The sequence below is a fragment of the Mauremys reevesii genome, linkage group 3, assembly GCF_016161935.1.
Source record: "Mauremys reevesii isolate NIE-2019 linkage group 3, ASM1616193v1, whole genome shotgun sequence".
Taxonomy (NCBI): domain Eukaryota; kingdom Metazoa; phylum Chordata; order Testudines; family Geoemydidae; genus Mauremys; species Mauremys reevesii.
The window spans coordinates 142,847,943-142,875,180 of NC_052625.1; the positions used below are offsets into that span (position 1 = coordinate 142,847,943).

Below are 27,238 nucleotides of genomic sequence, written 5' to 3' on the forward strand. Positions count from 1 at the left end.
AGGGGAGTCACATGTATTAGGCCAGAGTTTGGGAGCCTAGATACTACAGTGACAAGTGCCTTCCCAATGGACAGGGAGAGGTTGCAGACTTGATATGCAGATAGGTTTGTGGCCATGGTTGTTGAACAAGTGCAGCCCAAGAGACAAAGTTAAAAAAAAACCATTCAGCTCTTGCTCATCAGCCTCGTGTGTGAATGCGTTTTAAGCCATAACCATGATAAATGTAAAGCCCAATCAGGGTTTGATCTGTGCATATGGGAAGCAAGCAGAGGGCTGCTGTTATTGTAACCAGCTAATTAGCATGTCCCCTAAATTCCCCCCGCTGGTACAGCAGCCTGCGCCCGGCAGGATGCTTCCTCGGTGGGTTTTGCAGTCACATAACAGAAGGCGGAGGAGGGCTGGGTGACCTGGCTTTGGCGGATGCCGTCCCGGTTCGGACCAAGCGAGAACAGCTTGCGGAGACGTGGCCCGCCGGTGAGCTTGTGCGTGTGTGAATTACACTGGGTGCCGCCGTGCCGGGCAATGCCCCGCCTGATCGGGGGCAGAAAGGGCAGCAGCAACATTGCAGGGCAACACTTCTCCCCTTCCTCTGTGGGGAAGGAGAGATCTGCTGCCCCTGGGGGTTGGGAAAGGCGTTATTCCCACCCCCACCTGGCAGTGGGTCCAGACCATGCCCTTCTGTCCCTCCCCAGCTGCTGTCATTCCGCAAAAGACAACAGCAAGACGATGATGATAATAATCATTAATAATTTAAAGCCCATAACGGGATGAATGGGGAAGGCTGTGTGCAAAGGCAGGGGAGACGTTGCTAGGTTGCTGGAAAGGAGCAGAAGGCAGCGGGGCAGGGAGGGAGTCTTGTCCAGGACACGGTCCCTTCAGGAGAGGGGAAGTGGGGACAAGGTTGTCCTTGGAAACGGAGATCTTAATCATCTCCCCCATCTAACGCTTTCATACCCAGAGCAGCGCAACTTCCCCCTTGCCCTCCCAGCATCTCAGCGCACAGAGCAGCCCCGCCTCCCCAGCACCCCAATGCACAGAACAGCTCCTCTCCACCCAGCACCCCAATACACAGAACCCAGCTCCCCAATGCACAGAACAGACCCCCTTCCCTCTCCTCCCCCAGCACCCCAATGCACAGAACAGAACCCCCTCCCTCTCCTCCCAGCACCCCAATGCACAGAACAGACCCCCTCCCTCTCCTCCCCCAGCACTCCAATGCACAGAACAGCCTCACCTTCCACCTTCTCCTCCAACACCCCGATGCACATAACAGTCCCCGGTCCCCCTCCTGTCCCATGCACAGAACAGTCCCCCCTTCCCCAGCACCCCAATGCACAGAGCAGCCCCCGTTCGCCCTCCTCCCCCTGCACCCTCATGCACAGAACAGCCTCATCTTTCCTCCGGCACCCCCCTGCACAGAGCACTCCCCGGTCACCCTCTTCCTTCCAGCACCCCAATGCCCGGAGCAGCCGCCCCCCTCCAGCCCCGCTTCCCCAGGGCGGTGACCATCCTTCCCTCCCCAGGCGTGTGAATGAAGTTTGCTGCTGTGCTTTGCCCCCTTCCCCGCTAGTTACTGTTGCCGTGTCTCTGCCGCTGCCAGGGCCAGGACAAAGGCACATTAACACGTGATGGGGACGGAGCTTCATAAATGGGACCCGAGAGAAAGAGGGGGGCGCGAGGAGCCAGGCTGGGAGGAGAGGCGCGGACACATACACTCAGCCGGGGCCGGGCGCGCAGCAGCTGCAGGAGCGGCGGAGGAGGAGGACTGGGGGCGGCTTCCTCCCAGCCAGGGGCAGGAGCAGCACATGGAGAGCAGCGCCCGGCGCGCTGCCTGAGCCTGCCTGCCGTCCTTCCCCAGCTCCCAGCGCCGCCTCCCCCCTCTCCCCGGCGCCCCTGGCCCGGCCCGGCCGGGGCGGGGCGGGGCGGCCCGCGTGCTCCCCGCTGGGGGGTGGGCGGGTGGCTGTAGTAAGCGTGGGAGCGCGGCTCAGTCCGGCGGAGGAGCCGCCGCGCCACTTGGCAAGAGCACGAGGCAGGCGAGAAGGAGCAGCGCCCCGGAGCAGGAGCCGAGCCGGGCCGATGTGAAGGGTAAGGAAGAGCGGAAGGGGCGCTCAGCACGGACCTAGCCGTCCCCTCCCGAGTGTGTGTCTGGGAGGGCAGCCCTGGAAGCGCATCTCAGTGTGGGGGGAGAGATCCCGGCTACTACCCTACGGTCAATGCCAGATCAACTTCTTTGCGGTGCTGGTCAAGAGGCTGTGTTCCTCCCAGTGTCGCTGGTCAGTTCCTCTAGTATTTTAGGGCTCAGGTATCTGTCTGACTATTACGAATAGCTTTCTGACCGTGTGTGTGTGTATCAAAATAGCTTGCTGACCCTCTGCGTGTGGCTGCCTGTGTGTGTGTCTATTACAAATAGCTTGCTGACCCTCTCTCTCTTTCTATCTCTGTGTACCCCCTACTAACACACTTAAGTAATACATGTAATCATCTGTATAATAATATACTATGGATTATTTGTTAAGCACATTCTTGGTGCTGTACAGAATACAGGGGAAGATGCAGTCCGTGTCCCAAGGAGTTTACAATCATATTACAAAGGGACACACGCATCCTGTTGAAAAAAATTTCTCCTCATCAAATGTAGAGGAATGCATTAGAACCCTCTTCAAACAATACCTGTTAAACCAATAAACTTTCTTTGCAGTGGCTTGTAAATTACAGTAGTAATGCCCCTTATTAGCAGAACAAATTATGTGCCTTGAACAAAACAGGAATAATAAAATGCAGGAGACTGTCCCAATAAATTGCCATTTAATTAAATAATTATTAGAGACAGTCCTCCCTGCACACAAAAACAATGACCTTTACTTATTTTTAGTGTATTTTCATGAATTTGAGGTTTAAATGGTAACACTGTGAATCTGTGTGTTCTGTATGTATGTAATGGTTGTTTTACTGTGTGTACATACATGAATAGCATGTTGGTAAAATGAATATGTTACTGAAAGCTACATGCTTGTTAAAAGGCTACCAAAAGTCTTCTGAGTATTGTAGTTTATTTTCTTTACACATGTATATTAATTATGGTCTTTTGTCTGTTTTGAATGATGCTCAGTAATTTCCTCATGGCTGTCTGTCTTATTTTTCTGTTTTTCACACTATCTCAGCAGTCTAACCTAAGATTGGTAAGGACAGTTTGTTATAGAACAACATTTACTGGATGGAAAATTTTGTCTCAGTTTCATTACTTCCCTTAATAGATGTGTATTGAATAAAAAGGACAAATCCAGTTCCTGACAAGAAGGAGCCCTATAGGTGCTAAGGACTTGTGGTCTTATGGTTAATATAGCTCTATTCTTCTGTAATTCTGAAGCTCTCAGAGAAATCAACCTCTTAGGTTCCCACAGGACTTTATCTGACATTGAGGATTTCTTCTCTAATCCTAACTCACTGATAATTTAAAATGGATAACATTCTTATTGATTTTTTTTCTATACTTCTCCCTCCACCTCTTCCCCCCCCAAAAAAAGATAACCCTCTGCTATTGAGATTTTAACTGAAATAAAAGTCAACTTGTAATTGGGTATGCAAAGATGTTCAGCGAGGATGTCACTAAACCTTGAGCATTGAATATCATTTGAATATTCAGTATTGTTGGATTTTTTTAAACCTAAGAACTGGGAAAAAAAGAAAAAAAACCCAGTCAGGTGTTTTTAAACTTCTTGCGTGTATCATAATAAACCTTCAGATTTACAATTACAAGTAGCCAACTGGGTTTGTTGTAAACATTATTTTGTTTCAAAGATATCAGCTAATCTACATTGGGGAGACCCCTGGATGAGGTATGTATTAAGTCTTTGATAGGAGAAAAGGTTTCACTGTGATACTTTGGTTTAAGATTAGTAAAATGGTGTTAGAAGATGAAATCTATAGCTTTTCCCATTTTCCTAAAATTACGATGAGTGTTACTTCCTGTATGAAAGGAGATTACATGAACATGTTACACAGCTTTGATGATAGGTAGTATATTTCAGAAGAGTTAGGGAAATGTATGACAGTGAACTAGAGCTGAAAAATTCTTCTTTTTAGGTATTTCTATGCTTTAATATATAATTATTTGTTTAGAGGGGTTTTTTTTTAAGTCTTATATGTAGGGTGTTGGATTTTTATCCTTTTTATTTGCATCCCTTATTTTCAGTTTTATTGTTCACCATTTCCTAAAGGAACATGTTGTTCTCTGTATAGTGGTGATACTAATATTCCCATCTAGCAAACTTAGGTGCAGGACCAGAGTGGTGTTTTTGGAATTTAATAATGTTAGAGTACTCAAACTGTTAAAATGATAACAATTAGTTGAGAGCAGTTAATTATTCTTTGCAGATTACACTTAATAACTGCTTGCCATAGGTTTTCCCGTTTCTTCTCAAGAAAGAAAAAGGCTCATTGATTGTGTTGGAGGTATTTATTATGCAGAAAGAGTTTATTAAATTAACTGTAAAAGAAATGCATGAAACACCTTTAAATAGCTTAAAAAGATGACTGTTTAATTTTTTATTTGCTTCAGGCTGAAATTAATTTTGTAGCCACTACCAAATACAGGTACCTCATTGCTTTATTATATATTATTCTTTGGAATAAAAGGCAGAACAATTTGAATAAAAACATTTTAAAATGGAATTGACAAAAACAAACATAATACTGGGGATTGTAGCAGGGATTACTTGCTGAGGGGGGTGAGGGGGGAAGGGAAGTTGGCTAGGTAAAGAAAAATGCATAGGAAATAATCTATCTCATCAGCTAACCAGTAACATCTCAAAAACATGAAATTAAAAATACTTTACATCATGCTATGGAATCAGGATTTTATTAGTAAGAGAGTAAGCTGGTTGAAGCCTTTGATCTTAGCCGTTGTTCTTTAGTTAATTATGTTGGCTCAATTGCATAAAGGACACCATTAAGAGCTTTCATGCCTTACTAAAAGGATGGCATGTCTCAACCAATGTAAGTCTCTCTTTCTGTTTCAGTGTTCACAATTTTCTAATTTGGCTATTGAAATTTTAAGAATGAAATAGTTTTGGTTTTTTTAATTATTTCCTTCTTTTATCCTTTTGACTATAAGTTAGACTTGATGAAAAATGCTTGTAAACTATAATTGAACTGAAAATTTCAGTGCTGAAAGGTTTATATTCTAGAGACTGAGTACTCGGTTGCTTTCTCCTCTTATTGAATAGAGCTGTGTGATAATATTCAAAAGCAAGTGGAAAACCAGACCAATCTTTATATTCTCTGAATACTACCTGAGAATTTTACAAATTTCTCTTCATTCCTGACTCTACAGGTCTTTTTCATCCACTCGCTGTCACTCATTTCACAAATTTCTTATAGAAAAAGTTAGGTTTAGTTTTGTATATTTAGAAAGAGATTAATGTATTTTTTAAATACAAACTTTGTGACCTTTCTCTGGCAATTCAGTCAGAGGTTTCTATGTATCTGCAGAATTCATTTTTGTCCTCAGTGATTTCTTTTCATTTCTTTGTGCATGATTATATTGGCTTTATCTGATTCTCCTCATGAAGCAGTACATGTCTATAAAGATGTTTTGCTGCAGCTTCCCAAATAGTTCAGACTATCTGAAATGATGAATGTCATACAAAATCATTTATCAATCATCTACGTGAAAACTTGGATATTTTCCTTTCTATGCCAGAGAATTTGTACAGTTTGCTGCTAATTTAAAATGTGTACTTGCAAGTGACCCTAAACCTGGTATTTGGCCAAGTTCAAAGCAGCTGTGCAGATGGACACAGAAGACAGAAAGCTGAGGGAAATAGACCCTTTTAATCATAACAAGGCTGCTCTTGTTTTCCTATTGATAGTAGAAATGCATGCCAGGCCCTTGTACTCAAAAGCAATCGTGCAAATGTGCAAGGACAGGCAGCAATAGCATTATGTTATTAATATAAAGTTAAAACATGTTAGGATTTAGTAGGGTCGAACCCTCTATCTTGTTAATATTGTTCGCTACTTCTGTTCTATTCATAGACTGGCACTGTACTGATGTAAAAGGTGCAGATAGGTTCTGGGTGGAAGTCCATATCTCAACAATAGTAATTCTACCTTACTGGAAATGTGTGTTTGTAACTGATCACAGAAGCCAGGTTGGAGCTGTCTATGGAATGGTTAGAATTACTTATAAAACAGTTTCTTATTGAGAGAACTTCTGAAGTTGCCTTTGATGCACATAAAAATAGTTCAATTAGCAACATGAGGTTGGACAACATTTGGTCATGTTTGTGTATTATGCAAGGGCTTTATGAATATCCAACCCTTGGGCCCAATCCTTCTCCCATTGTAGGCTTTTCTGATCAAATTAGCCAGATTCATATTGCAGATAAAATAACTAATTCACTATTGAATTACTATTCAATTTACCCCTATTTACCCTCAACTATACTATTTAATACAATATAGTTTATTTAGGTTTATGTTGCTCTGTTAGCATAACTAGACATACAGATTTAAGGCTTTGTCCTAATTGTACAGATCAGGGCTAAATTTTATTAGATTTTGCCTGATCCAGTATAACCCTTATCTCTGGCAATCATGTATTTATTCTTTCTGAGAAAATCATGTTTACCCACTAAAAAGTGATGAACAGAAGCAGTTGATTAGGGAATACTATAAAATCTATTTCAGATCCAGCTGGTGTAATTTTCACACCTGCATTTTAGGAAACCCTTTCAACATTTTTGTTTGTTTGTTTTTGTTTTTTCTTTCTCTTTGTGAATATCTGAATGTGCTTGCTATAATCAGGAATCTTTATTTTTAGCCACCTCTGTCTCTCTAACAGTGCAGACTGCATCTGTGCTTGGAAAATTATGTAAAATGGGTTTGGAGTTTTAAAATAAATACATTGACAGGATCTCAGTGGATAGACTGACTTTAGATTTTTGCTTTTCCCCTCACAAAGGCTGTGTAAGGGATATATTAAAACAATGTCCAACAGATATTTCACATATAGTAGCTCTGCCATGTATTATACATTTACTTATTATTCTTTAATTTGTCTGCTAAGGTTTAGCATCAGGAATTTGGATTTATTGATGCTAAACACCATTGCAACACTTTTAAGACTTTGCATTTCTCCAAAGAGATTTAATACTATATTTTAAACTTTCAAACTGAGAAATGAATTTTGTCTTTTTAAAAAATTATTTCTGCAAATGAAATATTATACTGGTTGGATGTATTTCTGCTTTTTGTTCTGATATAACGGATATCAGAATCTACTATAATTCTTATCTCTGTTAAGAAAAGCATCTGCATATTTCAAAGACATGCACCATTGCCAAGCAATCTGGTGTAGTGGTTTAATATTCTGGCAAATAATTTCACAAGTTTCTTGTGTATATAAGGGCAGTATATCAGAATATTATAATCTGAATGCAAATATGAAGAGTTATCTGATCTTATTTCAATTTTATAAAACTCGATAGAGGTCTAAAATCCAAAGAATGTTTTCCATTTTTTAACTGGAGTACATCTTACAAAGAGTTCTGGAGTGAGACATCAAATTAACTAAAAACCTTGCTATCGTAAATTCTGAGCATTCCACTATATGATGGTCTAACAATAATTTCCAAGAGAAGTGGACTCCTGAGAACTAAAGTAGATGAATATTGCATGGTTGGTTCCCCCTTTGACCCTCTTTGCACTGACCTTTTGTTATCACCAGTATACCCCTTTCCTTTCCACATTCTGTTTATTATATCCCCTGCATTGATCATTCTGTAGTTACATTTGAGACGCTTCTCTTTCTTCTCAGCCTCAGTGCTTCCATTTTCTCAAACACTTTTCTGTTCCTTCCCAGTTAGCAATAATAATCTGTTAAGAAACCACCTGTTCTTTTGCTCCCCACTATTCCCCAATCACACACGTCCTTCTCCTATAGTTGTTCCTACATAACCACCACTGTCAATATTTACTTTGCATCTGGCACTTTACTTAAAATCTGCTGCTGTCCACTTCCGTATTATTTAATTGTGTATTGTTGTTTTCAAATGGGGGGGGGGAAAGAGTCATGGGCCCAGCTCCAGTTTCTTAAAATCTCCTTAGTGCTTGACTTTTTCCTACCATTCTGTTTCTAACCTTTTTCAGCAAAGTACAGTAATTTTCCTCCCTCCCTTCAATCCGGTCTACCACCGCAATATCCATGACCTTTTTTATTTTGAATTTTGCTATGACATGGAAACAGCCCTCCTCTGAGTAGTTAATTATTTCTTCCTTTCTGTTAATTAAGGTTTTTCCTTCCTGATTGTTTCCCTTAACTTCACACTGTGGACCGTTCCATCCTTTCATAGATCACCTCCAATGTTATCCAGTAGTCTCTGGTTCCCTCTTCATGATTCTGCACCTTCAAATCAACCTGCTCTTTCTCTCTGTACTTGGTGATCATCCCTTTCTGTGCCAAGCCATTCTCTGTGCTGTCCCACATAATTCCGTGCTCTGCCTCAGCTCTTTTCTGTCTACTTTCTCCCTCGTGGTCATCTTGTCCCAACTTGTAGCTTTTACATCGAGTGACACTCAACAGTGCAGAGCAGCTGCATCTTTCAGGATTATAGCTGGTTGAAAAACGCAAGAAAAAATACTTTTTCATCATTTTTTCGTTGCTGAAATTTTGAATTTCTGAATTTTTTTGACCAGCCAAGTTCGTCAAAAAACAGCAAAAATCTTCTGAGAAAATTTTTGTCGAAACATCAAAAATTCAAAAAATGACCAGCATTCTTCAACACCTTCAATGAGTTTTCTTTCAACTTTCTCTGCCTTCAGTAGACAAAGGGAGTTTCCGACTTCTCAGCTTTCTTCAGCTAAATGTCTCAAAGACAGAAGTGCTTCTTTTGGCAAAGGGGAAACATCTCTAAATAGAGTTATATCTTCCCTATTGACCCAGATCTCCCACTTGCCTCCACTGTCCACAACCTTGGTATCATTCTTGTTTCTGAACTCTCCTTCTCCTCCCACAGCTCCTGTGTCTGTAAATCTGCTTATCACCGCCTCAGCAATATTTCCTATGCACGCTACTGTCTCAACTCCACCTCTGCTAAATCCTTAATCAAAATGTCTAGCACACTGTTGGCACCATACAATTAGAACATAGTAATATTCACCTTTAATTGAAATGTTGTTCTTGATAGCTTCCCCAAGTACTAGCTCTCTGGACTCTGGCATATATACAGTATGCTGCTGCCCAATTTCTCACATACACAAAGAAGCTTCATCACATCAGGCTATCCCAGAACAGCTCAGATGGCTTTATATTAATTGTTAGGATATAGGTCAAAACCCCCCCGCCTTGCCTTTAAAACCCTCCTTGGACTTGCTTCAAACGAACTCATAGGAAACAGGAAGAGAAAAGATCTCTCTGCCCCTCTTTTTACCTAGCAGTAGCTTCTTCTCACCCTTCACACAATCTACAATGCAAGGAGTATGGGGAATAAATAGGAAAAACTAGAAGTATTAGTACATAAGCTAAATAAGACTTGTGCAATAAATCTCATGACTGGAATATTGGTATGGAAGTGTATAGCTTGTTCCGAAAAGACAGGCAGGGAAAAAAGGGAAGAGGTCTTTCAGACCTGTTGAAAGCCTCTGGGAAAAGATAAAAGGAGAAAAAACAGGGGCAACACCATGGTAGAAGTCTACTATAGACCACCAAATCAGGAGGAGGAGATGAATGAGGCATTTCTGGAACAAATACCAGAAATATCCAAAATACAAGACCTGGTAGTAATGGGGGCATTAACTACCCAGACATCAGAAGTAATACAGCAAAACACAAAATGTCCATTAAATTCTTGGAATATGTTGGGGACAGCTTCTTGTTTCAGAAAGCAGAGGAAGGGGGACAACCATTTTAGACTTGATTCTGGCTAACAGGGTGGAATTGGTTGTAAATGTGAAGGTAAAAGGTCATTTGAACGTAAGTGATTATGAAATGACAGATTTCATGATTCTACAGAAATGAAGAAGTGAAAGCAGCAGATTAAGGACAGTGTACTTCAAAAGAGCAGACTTTAACAAACTCAGAGAACTGGCAGGTAAGATCCCATGAGAAGAAAAATCTAAGAGCAAAAAGTTCAGGAGAGCTGTCTGTTTCTCAGAAAGACAGTATTAAAGGCACAACTATCCTGATGCAAAAGAGAGATAGGAAAAATAGTAAGAGATCACTATGGCTCCATCAGAAGCATTTTACTGACCTGAAAATCAGAAGGGAATCCTACAGGAAGTGGAAACATGGACAAATGGCTAAGGATGAGTAAAAAAGAATAGCTCAAGCATGTAGGAACAAAATCAGAAAGGCTAAGGCACAAAACAAATTACAGCTGGCAGGATACAGAAGGCAATAAGAGGTTCTATAGAAGAGCCAGAGATGGACACAGGATTACTTAGTAGGAAAAGAGAACTAATAATGGATGACATCAAGAATGCTGAGGTCAGTCTTCTCTAAAAAAGTTAATACGGCTTTTGACACAGTCCCAAATTGCATTCTCATAAGCAAACTAGGGAAATGTGGTCTATATTAAATTACTTTAAGGTAGGTGCATAACTGGTTGAAAGACTGAATTCAAAGAGTAGTTATCAATGGTTCAGTGTCAAACTCTGATGTATCTATTGAAGTGCCGCAGGGGTCTGTCCTGAGTCTGGTACCATTCTACATTTTCATTTAATGACTTGGATAATGGAGTGGATGGTGTACTTATTAAAATTTATGGATAACACCAAGCTGGGAGGGGTTGCAAGCACTTTGGAGGACAGATTCAAATTCAAAATGACTTTAATATAAATGAGAACTTTTCTGAAATTAACAAGATGACAGTCAATAAAGACAAGTGCAAAGTACTACACTTAGGAATGAAAAATCAAATACAAAATGGAAAATAACTGATAAAAAGGATCTGGAGGTTATAGTGGATCACAAATTTGAATATGTGATGTAGTTGTGAAAGACTAATATCATGTTAATAGGAGTATCGTATGTAAGACACGGGAGGTAATTGTCCTGGTCTGCTCGACATTGGTGAAGTTTCAACTGTAGTACCATGTCCAGTTCTGAGCACTACACTTCACAAAAGATGTGGACAAACTGGGGAGAATCTAAAGGGGAGCAATGAAAATGATAAAAGGCTTAGAAAACCTGACCTGTGAGAATGGTTTAAAAAAAACTGAGCATGTTTAGTCTTGAGAAAAGATGGCTGAGAGGAGACCTGATAACAAGTCTTCAAATAGGTTAAGGGCTGTTATAAAGAGGACCATGATCAATTGTTCTCCCTGTCCACTGAAGGTAGTACAAGAAGTAATTGACTTAATTTGCAGCAAGGAAGATTTAGGTTAGATCAGGGGTAGGCAACCTATGGCATGCGTGCCAAAGGCGGCACACAAGCTGATTTTCAGCAGCACTCACACTGCCCAGGTCCTGGCCACCAGTCTGGGGGGCTCTGCGTTTTAATTTAATTTTAAGTGAAGCTTCTTAAACATCTTAACCTTATTTACTTTACAGACAACAATAATTTAGTTATAGAAAGAGACCTTCTAAAAACGTTAAAATGTATTACTGGCACACGAAACCTTAAATTAGAGTGAATAAATGAAGACTCGGCACATCACTTCTGAAAGGTTGCTGACCCCTGGGTTAGATATTAGAAAAAACTTTCTAACTATAATGATAGTTATGTTCTGGAATAAGCTTCCAAGGGAGCTTTTGGAATCTCTGGTTTGCAGGTTTTAAGAGTAGGTTAGGGATGGTCTAGGTATACTTGGTCCTGCCTCAGAGCACAGGGGCTGAACTAGGAGACTGCTCAAGGTCCCTTCCAGCCCTACATTTCTATGACTGTATGAATCTTAAAGCTATTGGTATGTGAGCCTTTTCCTGGGCAGCTCCTGTTGTTAGGTAGAGCCATCCGATAACTCTGCCCCCACCAAATCTTCCCATCCGCGCCAACCCCCAACAACCATCCACCAATTTTCAAATCTCAGAAGAGAACCTATGTTTTTCTTCCCTGCTATTTCCCTCCTCCTTTGGTTTCACTTTTTATTCCTGCTTGACCAATGTACTAACTCTGCAAAGCTTTTTGCACTTGAGTCTGCACGAAAGAGAGTATCCAAAACAGTGAGATTAGAGCACATACCCCTTACACTGATTGCAGAACAGTTTCCAGTATAAACTCATGTATTCGCTTGGTCATAACCCTTCCAAAATATCCACCTTTTTGGCTGAAAATGTCCATTTTTAATCACTGTCCAAACAAGGTTTTTTTCTCCCTAGAATATTTAGACTCAAAGACTCATATTTAAGGTCAGAAGGGACCATTATGATCATCTAGTCTGACCTCCTGCACAATGCAGGCCAGAGAATCTCACCCACCCACTCCTGTAACAAACCCCTAACCTATGTCTGAGTTATTGAAGTCCTCAAATCGTGGTTTAAAGACTTCAAGGTGCAGAGAATCCTCCAGCAAGTGACCCGTGCCCCACGCTGCAGAGGAAAGCAAAGAACCTCCAGGGCCTCTGCCAATCTGCCCTGGAGGAAAAATCCTTCCTGACCTCAAATATGGCGATCAGTTAAACCCTGAGCATGTGGGCAAGACTCACCAGCTAGCACCCAGGAAAGAATTCTCTGTAGTAACTCAATCTCCCTTCAGTTGTTCTGGAGTTTAGTGAGAGTGGAAAAGGAATATGCTACCAGTTTAAAATCTAACCACACTATTTTTTTATCCAGGGCTAAAGCTAAAATGGCTGAAGTTTGGAAGCTGGCATAGGCACGGAGGCTTTTCCTGGGTTGGAAAAAATCCCTGGAGGTTGATTTTTAAAAGTTATGAGCATTTGAAAATTTTGCTGTGAGCCTGGGCAATAGATGTTTCGTTATGTTTGTTGGTGCATATTTAGTCTCAGATCCTGCAATGGGCTCTGTGTAGGTGGATCTTTGTATCTATGTATTCACCCTGTTGACTTCAGTTGGGCTCAGAATGGGCACAGCTACTATCATTAAGTGCACATTAGTTGAAATTAGTTTGCAGAATTTAATTATGAAAAACTATATCAAACCAGTTTTCTTATGTTATTCTTTTCCAAATCTATTCTGAGTTGGTATCACCTTAACCGAATTTATCCTGAATCCAGATCAATCTTCTCCAACTGCTGCTCTTAATCTGAACGTTCCCCTGTCCTGCCAGTTGCTTTATTGTCTCCCAAAACAGTTTTTTGTTTTTTAAAAAAACTGCTTAACAATGACACGTGAAAAATTTTAAAATGTTGAGCTTGTGCCTTTTTTAAAATATATATTCTAGCAGCTGAAGGTCTATCCTGTCACATGGGTATAATTCATAAAGCCATGAGTAAAAGAGCCAAAACTGGGGGTTCTTGTTTGCATGCACTGTGTTGTAGTGAACCATGTTGCTGTTTGTGCACAGAGTTGTGCTGGAGGCATGACCACCTCTTTGTTACCTCAGGTAGCCCTTATTCCCACCTTCTCTGATCAACTGTCACATTCCAACCGCCACAGAACCTTTGGACTCCAACATTCCGTCTGGTTCTCACAGGACCAGTGACGACTGAACCTGGTGATATTTCTAAACAAAAAGAGCTCTTAGCCACCTGTTTCCATCGTCTGACACTGACGCAACAGACATTCTAGACTTCAGAGTGACACAGTCTGGTGTCAGTTCTGGAATATGTGTTGATTTGTGCAGGTTGCAAATGAGGGGCTATGTGTGCCTGTGGGGGGGGTGTGTGTGCTATTTGTGGTGTTGTGTGGGTGATTTGAAGAACTGTGATTGTTGGGCCAAGTAATCCACCATCTGCCTCATACAACCAATGAAAGTGTTGCATGCAAATTGGCAGTAGATTAAGGATAGTGATGGGTTGACTTACCTCTGATATCACAATGGTCTAGGTTTCTTGGTGTGGCATAGATACCTGCCTTGCTGTCGCCTGGGTGTAATTCGTATAGTCAAAATGGCTGAGAACTTAAAAAGTGGATGGTAGCAGACCATGAATCCCTGTGATGGTTGAACCTAGAGATATTCTGAACAAAAATGTCTCAGCCATGGTTGGAGTTGTTTCCATTGCTTCACACTCTATGCACATTCTAGGCTTCAGAGTGACATTCCTAGAATCTTATTATATAGATAAAGGAGGCCTGATAGGTGTTTTTTGCATAACCAGTCTCTGTAACCATACCTTCCCATCGCTGTTACCCTCATCCTCCCTCACCCACTCTCTCTGCTTGTTTGTGATGCCAACATGTTGTATCTTCTCTTAATTTAGATTGTAAACTCTTTGTGCCAGGGTACAGCACCCAGAACAATAAGACCCTGATCCTGATGGGGCCTCTGAGCACTACAATAATAAAACAAACAAATAATAATCACTTACCACTGGTTTCTGACCAGTTTACAGCCAATTTAAAACTTGCAAAGAATCCTGTGGCACCTTATAGACTAACAGACGTTTTAGAGCATGAGCTTTCGTGGGTGAATACTTGCATCCGACGAAGTGGGTATTCACCCACGAAAGCTCATGCTCTAAAACGTTTGTTAGTCTATAGGGTGCCACAGGATTCTTTGCTGCTTTTACAGATCCAGACTAACACGGCTACCCCTCTGATAATATAAAACCTGCATCCCTAAATTATATCAAAACTGAATTTAGTCCGGTGACTTCCATAAACATCACACTTGCTTATGTCAGGCCTGATTTTTGGCTCACCATATCTAGAAACTATCTTATTTGTTGAAAGCACTTACTATTATCTTTAATGATCTTCCCTCTGAAGTCCTCACACAGGCAAAATTTCCACTGAATTCAATGGGAGTTTTCCTGAGTAGCTAGTGTCTGTACACTTAAAATGTTATTTAAATCCAAAAAAGTTAAATAAACAGTATTCAAGATGTAAAAAACATTTTCACATTCTTTTGCAACAAGCTTTTTGCATCACTTCAGTGAGACTCAGTCTCACTTCTCGTGTTCTGTGTTTGCTTTTTTAAGGCTTGGAAACCTAGTTCTGGTCTAGGCAGCTGTACTGTTCACCACCATTTATAATAAGGTAATTATTAAACTAAATGTTAATTGTATAAGCCTGTTCTAATTCATTTAGGCTATCATTTACTATAGTAGAGCTTATTTATCTAACATTTTTGATTACTTATTCATGATGGTCTATTATTATTATTATTGTTATTATTATTATTTCTACTGGGGCAGGATCCATGGGACCAGTCCGGGTTGTAATCCCGTTCTGCTTGGCACTGTACAAAAACATAGGATACAATTCCTAACCCAAAGAGTTTACAACCTAAGATGGTGAGCAACATCTGAAGACTTGGGGAGAGGATTACGATCCAAATATATGATTTTATATATGGTACATATTTCAGTGCATTTAAAAAAATATATTTCAACTATACAAGCTGCCCTTTGACTAGTTCTTATTTATCTGTAAATCTCATGGAAGAACTGTGTAAAATGGAAATCCAAATATTTTACAAAATGGAAATTAGTGAATCATGATTATTATCATTGTATTATTTTAGTATTGTTTGTTTTGACTTCTTGTTCTCAGCATATCTGCAGTTTTTAGCAGCACTGTCATATTACTTTTTTTAGGAAGAATTTTACTATTTATTTTTATTAGGTTATTAAAATTGCTCTGTCAATCATTTTGCCTTGAAGAAAAATTCAGCTTTTGTAGATAATGGCAATACTTGTAACAACCTGCCTACTGCAAAAAAAAATAGAGAATTGTTATTCATATTATTGTAGTATTCTTGTGCCCTGAGTAAATGAGCTTTGCATGGGGGACCTACACAAGATTTAGGAGAGAGTTGATCCTCCTGTAATCCAAACATGAATTTAAACAGCCTTTCCATGATCACTACTGCATACAGCTTCTGGATTCTAGTAACATCTATGTAACGCTGAAGAGGCTTTACATAACTATGCAATGGGGAGCAGAGGCAGAATTTGCCCTGTTGGCTTTAATTAATTCAGCTGTTTAAGGTTCACTCCTACAAAGTGCCAAGTGCCCACAACTCTCAGTAGAAGGTGTGGGTGGTCAGTACCTTGCAGGGCCCTAATAATGCAAACTGGAAGGATAATTGATAAACCAAAGTCAAACCAAGTAATGTCATTGACAGACAAGCTGGCCAACATGTCTTTAAAAACTACTCCTAGCTAATGGATGACGCTTTGTACATTTTCTGTGGTAGTGGGAATCAAAAAGCCACAGGCTTGTGGAAAACTTCTTCTGTGGAAGAAGTGACATGGCCTAAAGTAGCGTGCATTTGTTTTGTTTGTTTGTTTTTTGGTGGCGAGGAGGTTAAGGTAAAAGGGAAGACTATTGACCTTGTTCTTTAGCTGGAGATTTTAATCTATTAACTTTTGTCTGTAGTTAGAATTCACTATTTACTGTGAACTAATTCATGTAGTTATGTAATTGCACTAAAACTTTGAGGGTTGGCACCAGCAGTGCCTCTAATTCACCTTTAATCAATTTTTTCATTCTTTTTAAGCCATTTTTAAAAGCCAGCCTACAGAGCTCATTTCAGGTGCCAGACTAAGAGCTTTGGAGACTGAAGTCCTCTAGCCTCAGAACATGTACAGACAGCATAGGCAGTAGCAATGCAAGGTCCTAACGGCTGTATTAATATGTCTCCACACAATACTGGAGGGACCACTCCTGGGATGAAAGATTTTGGACACTATTGCCAACAAGGGGAGAAGTGTGTTGGTGATTTTCATGATGTGGACTCTTGTTCACTAGGAAATGGCAGTGGAGCCCACCCATTTATTTCTGTTATCAGATGATCACTATTGATCTGGGCTGGATTTAAACCAATTGCTTAGAAGAGGATGGCTAAATAGTTCATTTCCAGTCCCCTAAGATATCCAGCTGCCATTGGCACTTTCACACGTCACCAATCTCTCCATTTGTACAATAATAGTGCTAAACTGTTTCTAGATGGAACATTTGAGAGCTGAAATCTCACAATACTGACATACACATCTTACCAAGCGAGTCCATGAATGAAGGCCTGCCTTTGTGAAATATAGGCCCAGATTCTCAGCTGATATAAATCAATGTAGCTCCTTTGACTTTAGAGGAGCTATGCTGGTTTATACCAGCTGAGGATCTGGCCCACAGTCGTCTGCTAACTCTGCAGCCATAAACTCTGACTTCTGTTTTCACTAGCTGGAAGTGAGGAAGTTTGCTAATTGGTTAAATATATATCCATGCTATAGTTTATACAGAGACAACATATTACCTATATTAAAACAAGCTAAACCCCAATAAAATACAGTTCAGTGTCACTTGAATGGCTGTTTTACTGCAACTTTAATAAAAATCAACTGCTACTTTAATAGGTGCATCCACACATACTGCCAGAGATTTCCAATTATGATATTCCCAGCAGCAAACAAAAACAAAATTAATGTCAGCTGTATCCCCAAAAGCCTAAACTATATTACTAATGAACTTTCAAAGAAAACTCCTATGCAAAGACAATAAGGTGCAAATCACTATAATAATCTAAATGTAGAAATACAGAAAAACATCATCGAAATGCAGAGTAGGATTTGCCTCTCATGCTTCCATTAACCCTCTTGTTAGCTTAGTGTCTGCATACATAGTGGTATTGTAACATACGCCTTCTAAAACCTTAAATGCGCACACACAAATTCATGTGTTTCATTTGTATTTTAAACAAAGGTTGGATTTGAACCAGGGCATGTACTTCATTCTGAGAAAATACATAGTTTCTGCTAGAGTCACAATAAGTATCTCCTTCCCAATAATTTGTCTTTCTAGTAGATGTACTCAGTTGCATAACAATTTGCGGTCTTGACTCAAATACAATCTTCTTGACATTGAGTTATAGCTTTAATGATTAAAACAGCTGTCTTTCCTATGGCAGAAGTAAATTCTAAGACAATTGAATATTTAAATACTACCATCATCTTTATATGTGTATAGTTAATTGATTTTTTTTGTAGTTTGAAATTAATGAAGTGTTTTTCACATACTGTTATAAGCTGTGTTCTGTTAGAAAGTTGCCCAATTCACCTTAGAGTTGGTTACAAGTCAGTTGACAGAAAAATCATTGTTATAATATATACAATCTATAAAATCCACTATAAACATTTCTAAAGTACCTTCTGGATGAAAGGTGCATTAAATGTAAGATTTTTTTTTTTATAATTCATTTTCAATATGTTCTTCAGGAAAGTTGTCTTTCATCACTATTCAGACAGTAAGAATTAAATTACCTAATCCATTTTAAGACTGCCTATCTGTTTTATAATGAAGATTTTGTTGCTTTGCCCAGTTATGAACCCTATACACAATGACAAAACTCACACAGCCATTCTGTTACATATTAGAATCTCCGGTTATTACATATACTTTTTCACCATTTTTACAACATTGATGTTGCAGTGTCCTCTTGAGGTATAGCTTTATATCCTACCTTTAACGCTAGCTGTTTAGGGGCTTTATCCAAAATGCATTGAAGTCAGTGGGAAAGCCTCTGATGGACATCAGTGGATTTTGGACAAGAGCTTAGGTGCTCAGATACCAAAGCATAAGTGCAGTATCAGTATCTAGCTAGATGATCTCTGCTTCTTTCTGGAAATACCAATGGTAACCTCCATTTTGAAATGTTTCTGTTGTCATAAGATAAGAAACTAATATTTTTTACTATATATTTTTTTATATTCAGTAATACTGAGCAGATATATTTTCTTATAAATGTGGAACTCCCCTCTTTACTCCAAGGATTGAGGCAGTCAGGTTCTCTGGATTTGTGTGCTCTCTAACATTTATAGCCAGCTATACCAACTGATCAGGTGAAGTCAGTATGTGGTTGTATGCAATACTAGTACTGTATATATTCGCTCATAAGCCGGTTCGTTTAAGCCGACCGCCCCCCAAGATGGATAAGTAAAAATGGAAAAATTTTGTGACCTGTTCATAAACTCACCCTATAATTCAGGGGTAAGCAAACTTTGGCTCCCGGGCCATCAGAATAAGCCGCTGGTGGGCGGAGATGTTTGTTTACCTCGAGCGTCCCCAGGCACGGAGGTAAACCTAAGTAAACAAAGTGTCCTGGCGTGCCAGCTGCTTACCCTGATGGGCTGGGACAAAAACTGGTGGGGAAATTTGGGGGGGGGGGGAGAAGCTGGGGGTCAGGGAGTAACCCCTGTGAACAGCCCCCACATGACCTCACCCCTAGCCCGGAACCTCCACACTCTCCCCATCCCATCCCTTCCCACCTTATCTGGGGAAGATGTCTCTGGCCTGGCTGGAGTTGCTCCGGCAGGCTGGGCAGCGCTGCCGCAACCTGCTCCGGCAGGCCAGACTGGGCGGTGCAGCTACAGCATGTTCCAGCAGGCTGGACCGTGTGCTCCAGCATCCGGGCGGCACAGCCACAGCCTACTCTGGGGGGCGAGGCCAAGCGGCACGGCTGCAGCGTGCCAGCCCCGGAGCTGCAGCTGCTTCATAGGCTGGGGGGAGAGCCGTGTGGCCAGAAGCGGAGAGACTCTGGCCCAACCTCTTCCCTTCTGGCTGTGCTGCCTCTCCTTGCTCCCTCTTTTGGGGGAAGGGGTTGTGTCCCACCTCTCCCTCACTATGCCTGTTCATAAGCCGATGCCCTTCTCTGGTGCTTCCTTTTTTTACTAAAAAATTTCGGCTTATGAACAAGTATATACAGTAATTTTGCTGGTGACCCCATCAGTTTCTCCAGAGTTTAAGCTTCCATTTTAACACACACAAAACAAAACAAAATAATTTTCTAGCACTTATAGTTGCTGATATAACCTTCTGAATGTCTGATTAAGGCTTAATATAAACAAAAACAATGGGTCTCCTTCTCACTTGCACTGTGACCCTTTTACACCATTCTGGCAATATGAAGTGGCTTTAAGGTATATATTTAAGGTCCTTTTATACTATCAGAGTAGTGTAAAGAGGCCTTAGTGCAAGTGAGAATCAGGCCTGGTAGGTTTAGGGCAAAAATGAACTGCCCCTATTCATCTCTATGGGGTGTTAACTCTGAAGTTTTATTGATCCAAATTAAAATGTCAATATTGACTATTTCACTACTGTTTATTTTATCAGAAACATTCTGGGATTGTGGGCACAGCTTGAGTAGAATACCACCACTTTTCCTTTGCATTCTGCTATACCAATTTCCCTGGTGCACTTAACAGAAGTAATTAACAGAATAATGATGCTCATTATCCTCCAAATGCATATAAAACAATTTTTAATAATTAATTTTCAATAATTATTATATATCCAGTACCCTGGTACTAGGCCTTTGATATGTAGCTCAGATTACTGCAACACAGAGCTTGACACACATACAGTAATATGGACAGGGTGAAGAGTGAAACCTATGTTTGTATATCAATCTCTGTTGATAGGCTCCTTCATTGTTCTTTCCTTGCAGTTAAATTTACAACACCCTCAATACCTTTCAAAATACAAACAATGATTGTTCAATTTAAAGTAATCTCTGCACTGGCAATTGTTTCTAAATGGAAAAAGTCAGAAAATGTTGTTCCACAAGGTTCTTCGAAATCAGACAACTCAGTTCAATTCTAGGGTAATTGTAATATCTTTCTGGTGGAACTGCTTAGAAAATTTTGATGAAAAATGAAAACAATTTTCTATGCAATATCTTTCCCCATTTTCCAGCTTCTTTCTTGTGGGTAGCCATTTAATGTATTTCAGATGTTTTGCTTCTAAATAATTGATCAACTCTTCTGACTATAGCAGGTGACAAAGTCTAGACCTATAGTTCAGTACAAGGAAAGATGAAATGTTATTTGACATGACTGAGCTAAGTTGTTTGTAAACTTTATTTCCCCATTTATCTTAATTGTTTGATCTTTTTCCCCCTTCCCAGGATTTCCTCACATGTATTTTTTCCCAAGTCTCTTTGAATCCTACATAATACAAGACTGGGGTTATGAAGTCAATCCTAGATGGCCTCGCAGACACAACTTTCCGAACAATTACAACAGATCTTCTTTACATGGGTTCCAACGATATCCAGTACGAAGATATTAAAAGTGACATGGCCTCAAAACTAGGATACTATCCACAGAAATTCCCATTATCTTCCTTCAGGGGTGATCCATTCCAAGAAAAAATGACTGCAGGAGATGATCCCCTATTAAGTATCATTCCATCGGATCAGATCAATATTACAGATTTTTACAACAAGTCCCTATCCACTTTCAAGGATAATGAGGAGAATCTACAGTGTGGGGAGAACTTCATGGATATGGAGTGCTTTATGATTCTAAACCCCACCCAGCAGCTGGCCATTGCAGTGCTGTCCCTTACCCTGGGCACCTTCACCGTTCTGGAGAACCTTCTAGTGCTGTGTGTTATCCTGCACTCTCGAAGCCTCCGATGCAGGCCCTCCTACCATTTCATTGGCAGCTTGGCAGTGGCTGACCTCCTGGGCAGTGTAATTTTCGTCTACAGTTTTGTTGATTTCCATGTTTTCCATCGGAAAGACAGTCCTAATGTGTTTCTGTTCAAGTTGGGTGGAGTTACAGCCTCATTCACTGCCTCAGTAGGCAGCCTTTTCCTTACTGCAATAGACAGGTACATATCTATACACAGGCCACTAGCTTACAAAAGAATTGTTACCAGACCAAAGGCTGTCGTAGCATTCTGTGTGATGTGGACCATAGCTATTGTAATAGCTGTTCTTCCTCTGCTCGGCTGGAACTGCAAAAAACTCAATTCTGTTTGTTCAGACATCTTCCCTCTCATTGATGAGACCTATCTAATGTTCTGGATTGGGGTCACCACTGTACTCCTGCTGTTTATTGTGTATGCCTATATGTACATATTGTGGAAAGCTCATAGTCATGCTGTTAGAATGATTCAGCGTGGCACTCAAAAAAGCATAATAATTCATACCACAGAGGATGGTAAAGTACATATTACTAGACCTGATCAAACTCGTATGGACATCAGGTTAGCCAAAACCTTGGTCCTTATTCTGGTGGTTTTAATCATATGCTGGGGCCCTCTACTTGCAATTATGGTGTATGATGTCTTTGGGAAAATGAACAAGCTCATCAAGACTGTCTTTGCATTCTGTAGCATGCTCTGTTTGATGAATTCAACAGTGAATCCCATCATCTATGCTCTAAGAAGCAAGGACTTGAGACATGCTTTCCGGAGCATGTTTCCAACCTGTGAAGGGACTACGCAGCCTCTTGATAACAGTATGGAGTCTGACTGCCAGCACAAACATGCTAACAATGCAGGTAATGTTCACAGGGCAGCTGAAAGCTGTATTAAGAGCACAGTCAAGATCGCCAAAGTGACCATGTCTGTTTCCACAGACACAACTGCAGAGGCATTGTAAATCAAAGCCCTCTCAACATTGTGAGAATAGAAGTTAGTTTAAAACAAACAAAAAATACATGACCTAAAGCTTTTGTTCCCTCACCTGTAACATTTTTAAGTTTGTAATAATAAGCTATACGATTGTTTTAAGAATCATTGCCATCAGCCAATCCTCCAAGTTTAACAATTAGGGATTCAAACTGCTTTAAAAAAGAAACGTTTTCAATTAAAGAAAGTGCTCATTGAATAATAAAGTATAAAATTCTGGCAGAACGTATAGAAAATGTCAAACTAGCAACAATTCCTTCAGAAGTTACTGGGGATGGAGTGGAGGGGAATCTGAAAACTTGTGAAACCTAATTGAAAACTAAAACATCATAAAGCCATGTCATCAAATAAGAAAGCCTTGTAATCATAATGTTCATTCCATTGTGAAATGTATTAAATGTCTATAAGTCATAGAAGTTTTCATTTCTTTCCAAAAAGCGGCAGTACTGAGTTTTAGAGGTTCTGTAAATGTGTTGTGTCCTGTGAAATGTATACTGTTTTATTACTTGTTACTGATATTTGTCTAACTAAACCAAGTGATAATGTAAACTTGTGTGGAAATAATGTTAAATATGTGTTATGTAAACCCCATTGAAAATACCTTCTGTATTTGAAGAACTCCTATGAGCTATTTTGGAAATTTTACATGTTTAGTACGCTTCTGTGGATTTAGAGGAAAGGCATTGTATTTCTTCCACTAAAATTATTTGACATTTGAAATCCCCATTAATTTTAACTTTTATCTGTGTACAAGAATAACAGCAACAAGGGAATATAGACTAGCACTGCACAGAAAGGAATGCACTGGTTCAGACTTTTAAATACCACTGCGTTTATACATAAGGACATTTATTGTCTTACGGACTATGCCTTTCTGGTGGGCATTATGTAAATATGAACAGTAAAAAGAAAAGGTACTGGATACTGGCTTCTTTAACTGGCAACTGCTAGCACTGGACTTCTGAAAACAGCATGTGTCAGATTCAGTGTATAACGTTATCACTGTGGCGTTGATATATACTTGAACTGTGCTGCATTCCTATATCCCAGGATTAAACAGATTTAAAGCCTGAGATGCCAAACTCCAGTCTTCACTAAACAAGGAGCAAGTATTGTCGAAATTAGACATTTTTTATGTTTGAGCGTGTATATAAATAAGTGTCTGTGTGCGCTCTCGCGCGTGCGTGTGTGTGTGTGTGCTCTTGCGTGTGTGTACGTATACTAAGTAAACATGGGTCACAGTAGTATTACTAGGATAGGAAACTGTGACCAAATGTAAACTATTTCCTGTTGCACTCTTTGCACATGAATTCTGTTCCTAAAATTGAGTTCTTCCAGCTGACGTGATGAACATACTAATTGTAAGATTCAGAACATATTTGTAGATCCACACTGAGAGACTTATCCATGTATTAGAGAAACTAATCTTTGTTTTTTGCCTTGTTCTAAAGTAAAACTAAATCAGGAGGAAAGGGCAGGAGGCAAAATATGCCGTGAACAAAAATAGACAACAGAAAACCAGTATTTACAGTGTTAAAAAAAATTGAGAATGTTGGCGATAAGGACTTTTTTGAGGAAAAAAAAGTCTTGAGTATTAAATTTATTTGCTTGAAATCAGATGTCTCACTGTAAAAACAGGGTATCAATGGTAATAGAAACCTGAAACCATCATAATTAAGGCAAAAAGAGTTTTTAGATCCAAAGGTGCAATTCCATTTTATAATGGAATTTTTTTAAACCTTGGATTTTGTTAGTAAAGAATGTAATTAAATCACCTTCCTGACATGGATATTCTCTAAATCTCGTTCTAAATAAGAGCCATTGAGCCTTATTCTCCACTGCCTGGTACATTAGGTTATATTCTGTCCCCTGCTCTGGCTGCTTTATGCTAAAGCAGCTACAAAGCCAAGCTAGCCAACTAGCTACCCAAGGATTCCCCCAAGACAGGGGAATCCCTCAGTGGCATAAGGCTTGTGTAGCCAACTCTACACCATCTGTTCATGCTCTATGGGGAGTGGCTTAGGGAAAGGAAGCATGGCTGGATCACTGATGATCCGTGGCTGCTAGAATGACCTCTTGGGCGCTGTGGTAGCTGCTCACAAGTCAGAGCAGCCAGTACCACCAAACACCAGACAGCCCCAGGATTGTGAGGGAAGCAAAGGAGTGTCATATTGTCATCTTTGCTCCCCACCTTATCTAGGGTACTGTGCTGAGCAGAACTTGACTGGAGCTGAGGATCTAGCTCCATGTTTAGTCATTTACATCTGTGCTATCTGAGTCTAAATCAGAGCAGTTGCATTTTACTGCTACTGTGCACTGGTGTAAATGACTCCACAAGATACAAAGCAGTGAAGATTCAGGTCCATTGCCTAAAGACTGGTCATAGCACGGTGCTTTGTAAGAGCCCAGTCCTGCAAGGTTCTGAGTAATTCCTGACAGATACTGAGTTCCTGCCACTCATGCTTATCTGGGTGGGAGGGCAGGGTGCCTAGAACCCTACAAGGAGGTAGACTGTACCTTGTAAGAGTAGGCCCATGGGATGAGTTAAGGATGAGGTTTCTCAGAGTATTGCTGTACTGCTGGTGAAATCTAACCATGAAAGAGCTTTCTTTCCTTTCCAAATATACATTGTTTTTCATGCAGCAGTCTGGGAGGAAAGAACACAGTGTCAAATGAAAAGATATTTTAAGAGCCATTTTTTTGAAACTGTTTTCTTGTGAATTCAATGCAAATTTTATAGATTTTTTTTGTTGTTGTTGTGGATTCAAGTTCTAAATTTTATGTGATAAATCATGGGACAATGGGGCTGTCTTGGCACTAAACTTGGTGCTTATTGATATAAGAAATCGCATCCTGTGAAATATTCATATATCAAGATCTTCATTTACATATGAGTTTTTTTTAAAGGTTTGTGGATTATATTTCATCTTAACATCATTTCTCAACTGAGGTGGCAAAAAAGTCCCTACAAAATGTAAAGTAAATAATTATATTTAATTAGAAAATCAGTTCCTGTTCCTAGATTAGCTGTACTTAAACTTCTGCTTGAGGTAATCCTATTTTGCAATTGCCCACCTTCCTTTTGTGATGGCACAACTAACCTAAATAGCATTCCACAACCACCCCCACTCTCATAAAAGGAATAACTCTGTCGTTACAGTTCAGTGTATTTATCAACTTTAAGTGTTGTATATCTATAAAAGAGACCATATGCATCATGTGCAAAGTTAGATTCTCAACAATCTAATTGTATATTTGTATAATATTGTATCTCCTCGATGCTGTGCAATCACTGTCAACATTTTTTTGCACTGGCCTTCTGATGAAAATGTTAAGATGCCTTTTGTAAGATAAGCAGAACATTTTACCTGCTGTTATTGGGCTGAATGTATATAATAAAGTCATCTGTACAAGCAGTGGCCTAAAAAGTCTGTAATTTTAGGATAGGACAATTATTGAAGTTGCTGTGACATCTGAAAAGCTACCTATGAATAAATTGTTTACAGGGCCTCTTGGGATGCAATGTCATAGAGAAAGGAAAGTCTTTCTTTGTGACAATATGACATAGAGAAATTGGATTACCAGAGCTTTTATTTCCAATGTTTCAAAGTGGAGAACATAACTCTTTATTGTCTGTAAAATCTAACATTATTACTTCCTCTTAGAAGAATATTGTATTGTTAGATGTTTGTTTGAGCTGGTAACATCCTTGCAACTGCTGCAATATCTTTCTGTTAGCAACCTGTATGATATTTTGTACACAAGTACTGGTAAGATTGTCATTAACAGTAGCTTCGACCATTTAACTACCTATAGCAGAATAGTATTTCTGTAACATTTCCAATGTATTACTACCATGCCATATTTTATTTCTATAATGTAATTAAACTGTTATTTATTCAAAGAGACAGTATTCCATTATGTTTGTTTTCCAAAAGTCAAAGTTACTGAGTATATTCCAGAAGATGCCACTTCATCCCACAATCTGGGGCTGTAGATTTTATTTATAAGGGGTCTTTTCCCTTGTCAAATGTGTAAACAACTGGTTTATATACAACAGTTATCAAGCTTCATGGGTCTTCATTGTATTTGCGTTTCTTTGAGGGTAGATATATATACTCTTGTTATGGAGACAAAGGTGTGATGACATGGATAAGACTGAATCCCTTATGTCATTATATAGCCAAACTTTTCCCTTCCTCGAACTGCAAACGCATAACTAAGGAACCTGGAATGCCAATATTCAGAAGGCTCTCTCAAAGTGGAGTTTTTCTGGAAAGTTTGAGGGAAATCAGATGCAGCATTGCCAAGAGTTATTTCAAATCTAAGGAACTTCTTAGACAAGAAAATTTGTTAAGATGAGGTTAAAGATGAAAATCAACTTTGATACCAACACAAAACTTTTGAAATTTCACCAGCATTATCTTATGCCTGAGGCAGACTTTTTCTGAAAAGTGTGTTGCAAATCAGATGAAGGCTTTGTATTTTCAAATTAATTTTCCTATGTTTTCTTTTGAGTGTAACTTTGACTTAGAATTTCCAGCCTTACTAATGTTTGTTCTTTTCTGAAAAGAACGATTTTATTTTAAGGATTCCCCCCCCACACACACACACACACAAGTATTTAGGTGCCAGCCAAGCTCCAGCACAAGGAAGTTATGAAATACTGCACTATTATTAGTTTTAATTTTTTGCCTCTGTCAGAAGCTTATGTATGCATGAAGATGTAATCATATTAAGAAAGAAACTACCATACAATAAAGATAA

At 39.7% G+C, this 27,238-nt stretch overlaps 1 protein-coding gene across 11 annotated transcripts in view; it reads left to right on the forward strand.

Annotated features, from left to right (window-relative positions):
- The first annotated feature begins 392 nt into the window (after positions 1-392).
- Positions 393-27,238, forward strand: part of CNR1 (cannabinoid receptor 1) — a 69,897-nt gene continuing 43,051 nt past the window's right edge. For 4 of the 11 annotated variants that reach the window (XR_005596257.1, XR_005596256.1, XR_005596258.1 and 1 more), the window contains exons 1-3: positions 13,747-14,098; positions 15,037-15,094; positions 20,958-22,341. Coding sequence is in view for 8 of the 11 variants with exons in the window: in XM_039530600.1 (XP_039386534.1) it covers positions 21,021-22,341 (1,321 nt within the window). In the remaining 3 variants the exon portion in view is untranslated. The other 7 variants (XM_039530599.1, XM_039530596.1, XM_039530594.1 and 4 more) reach the window with 7 other exon arrangements.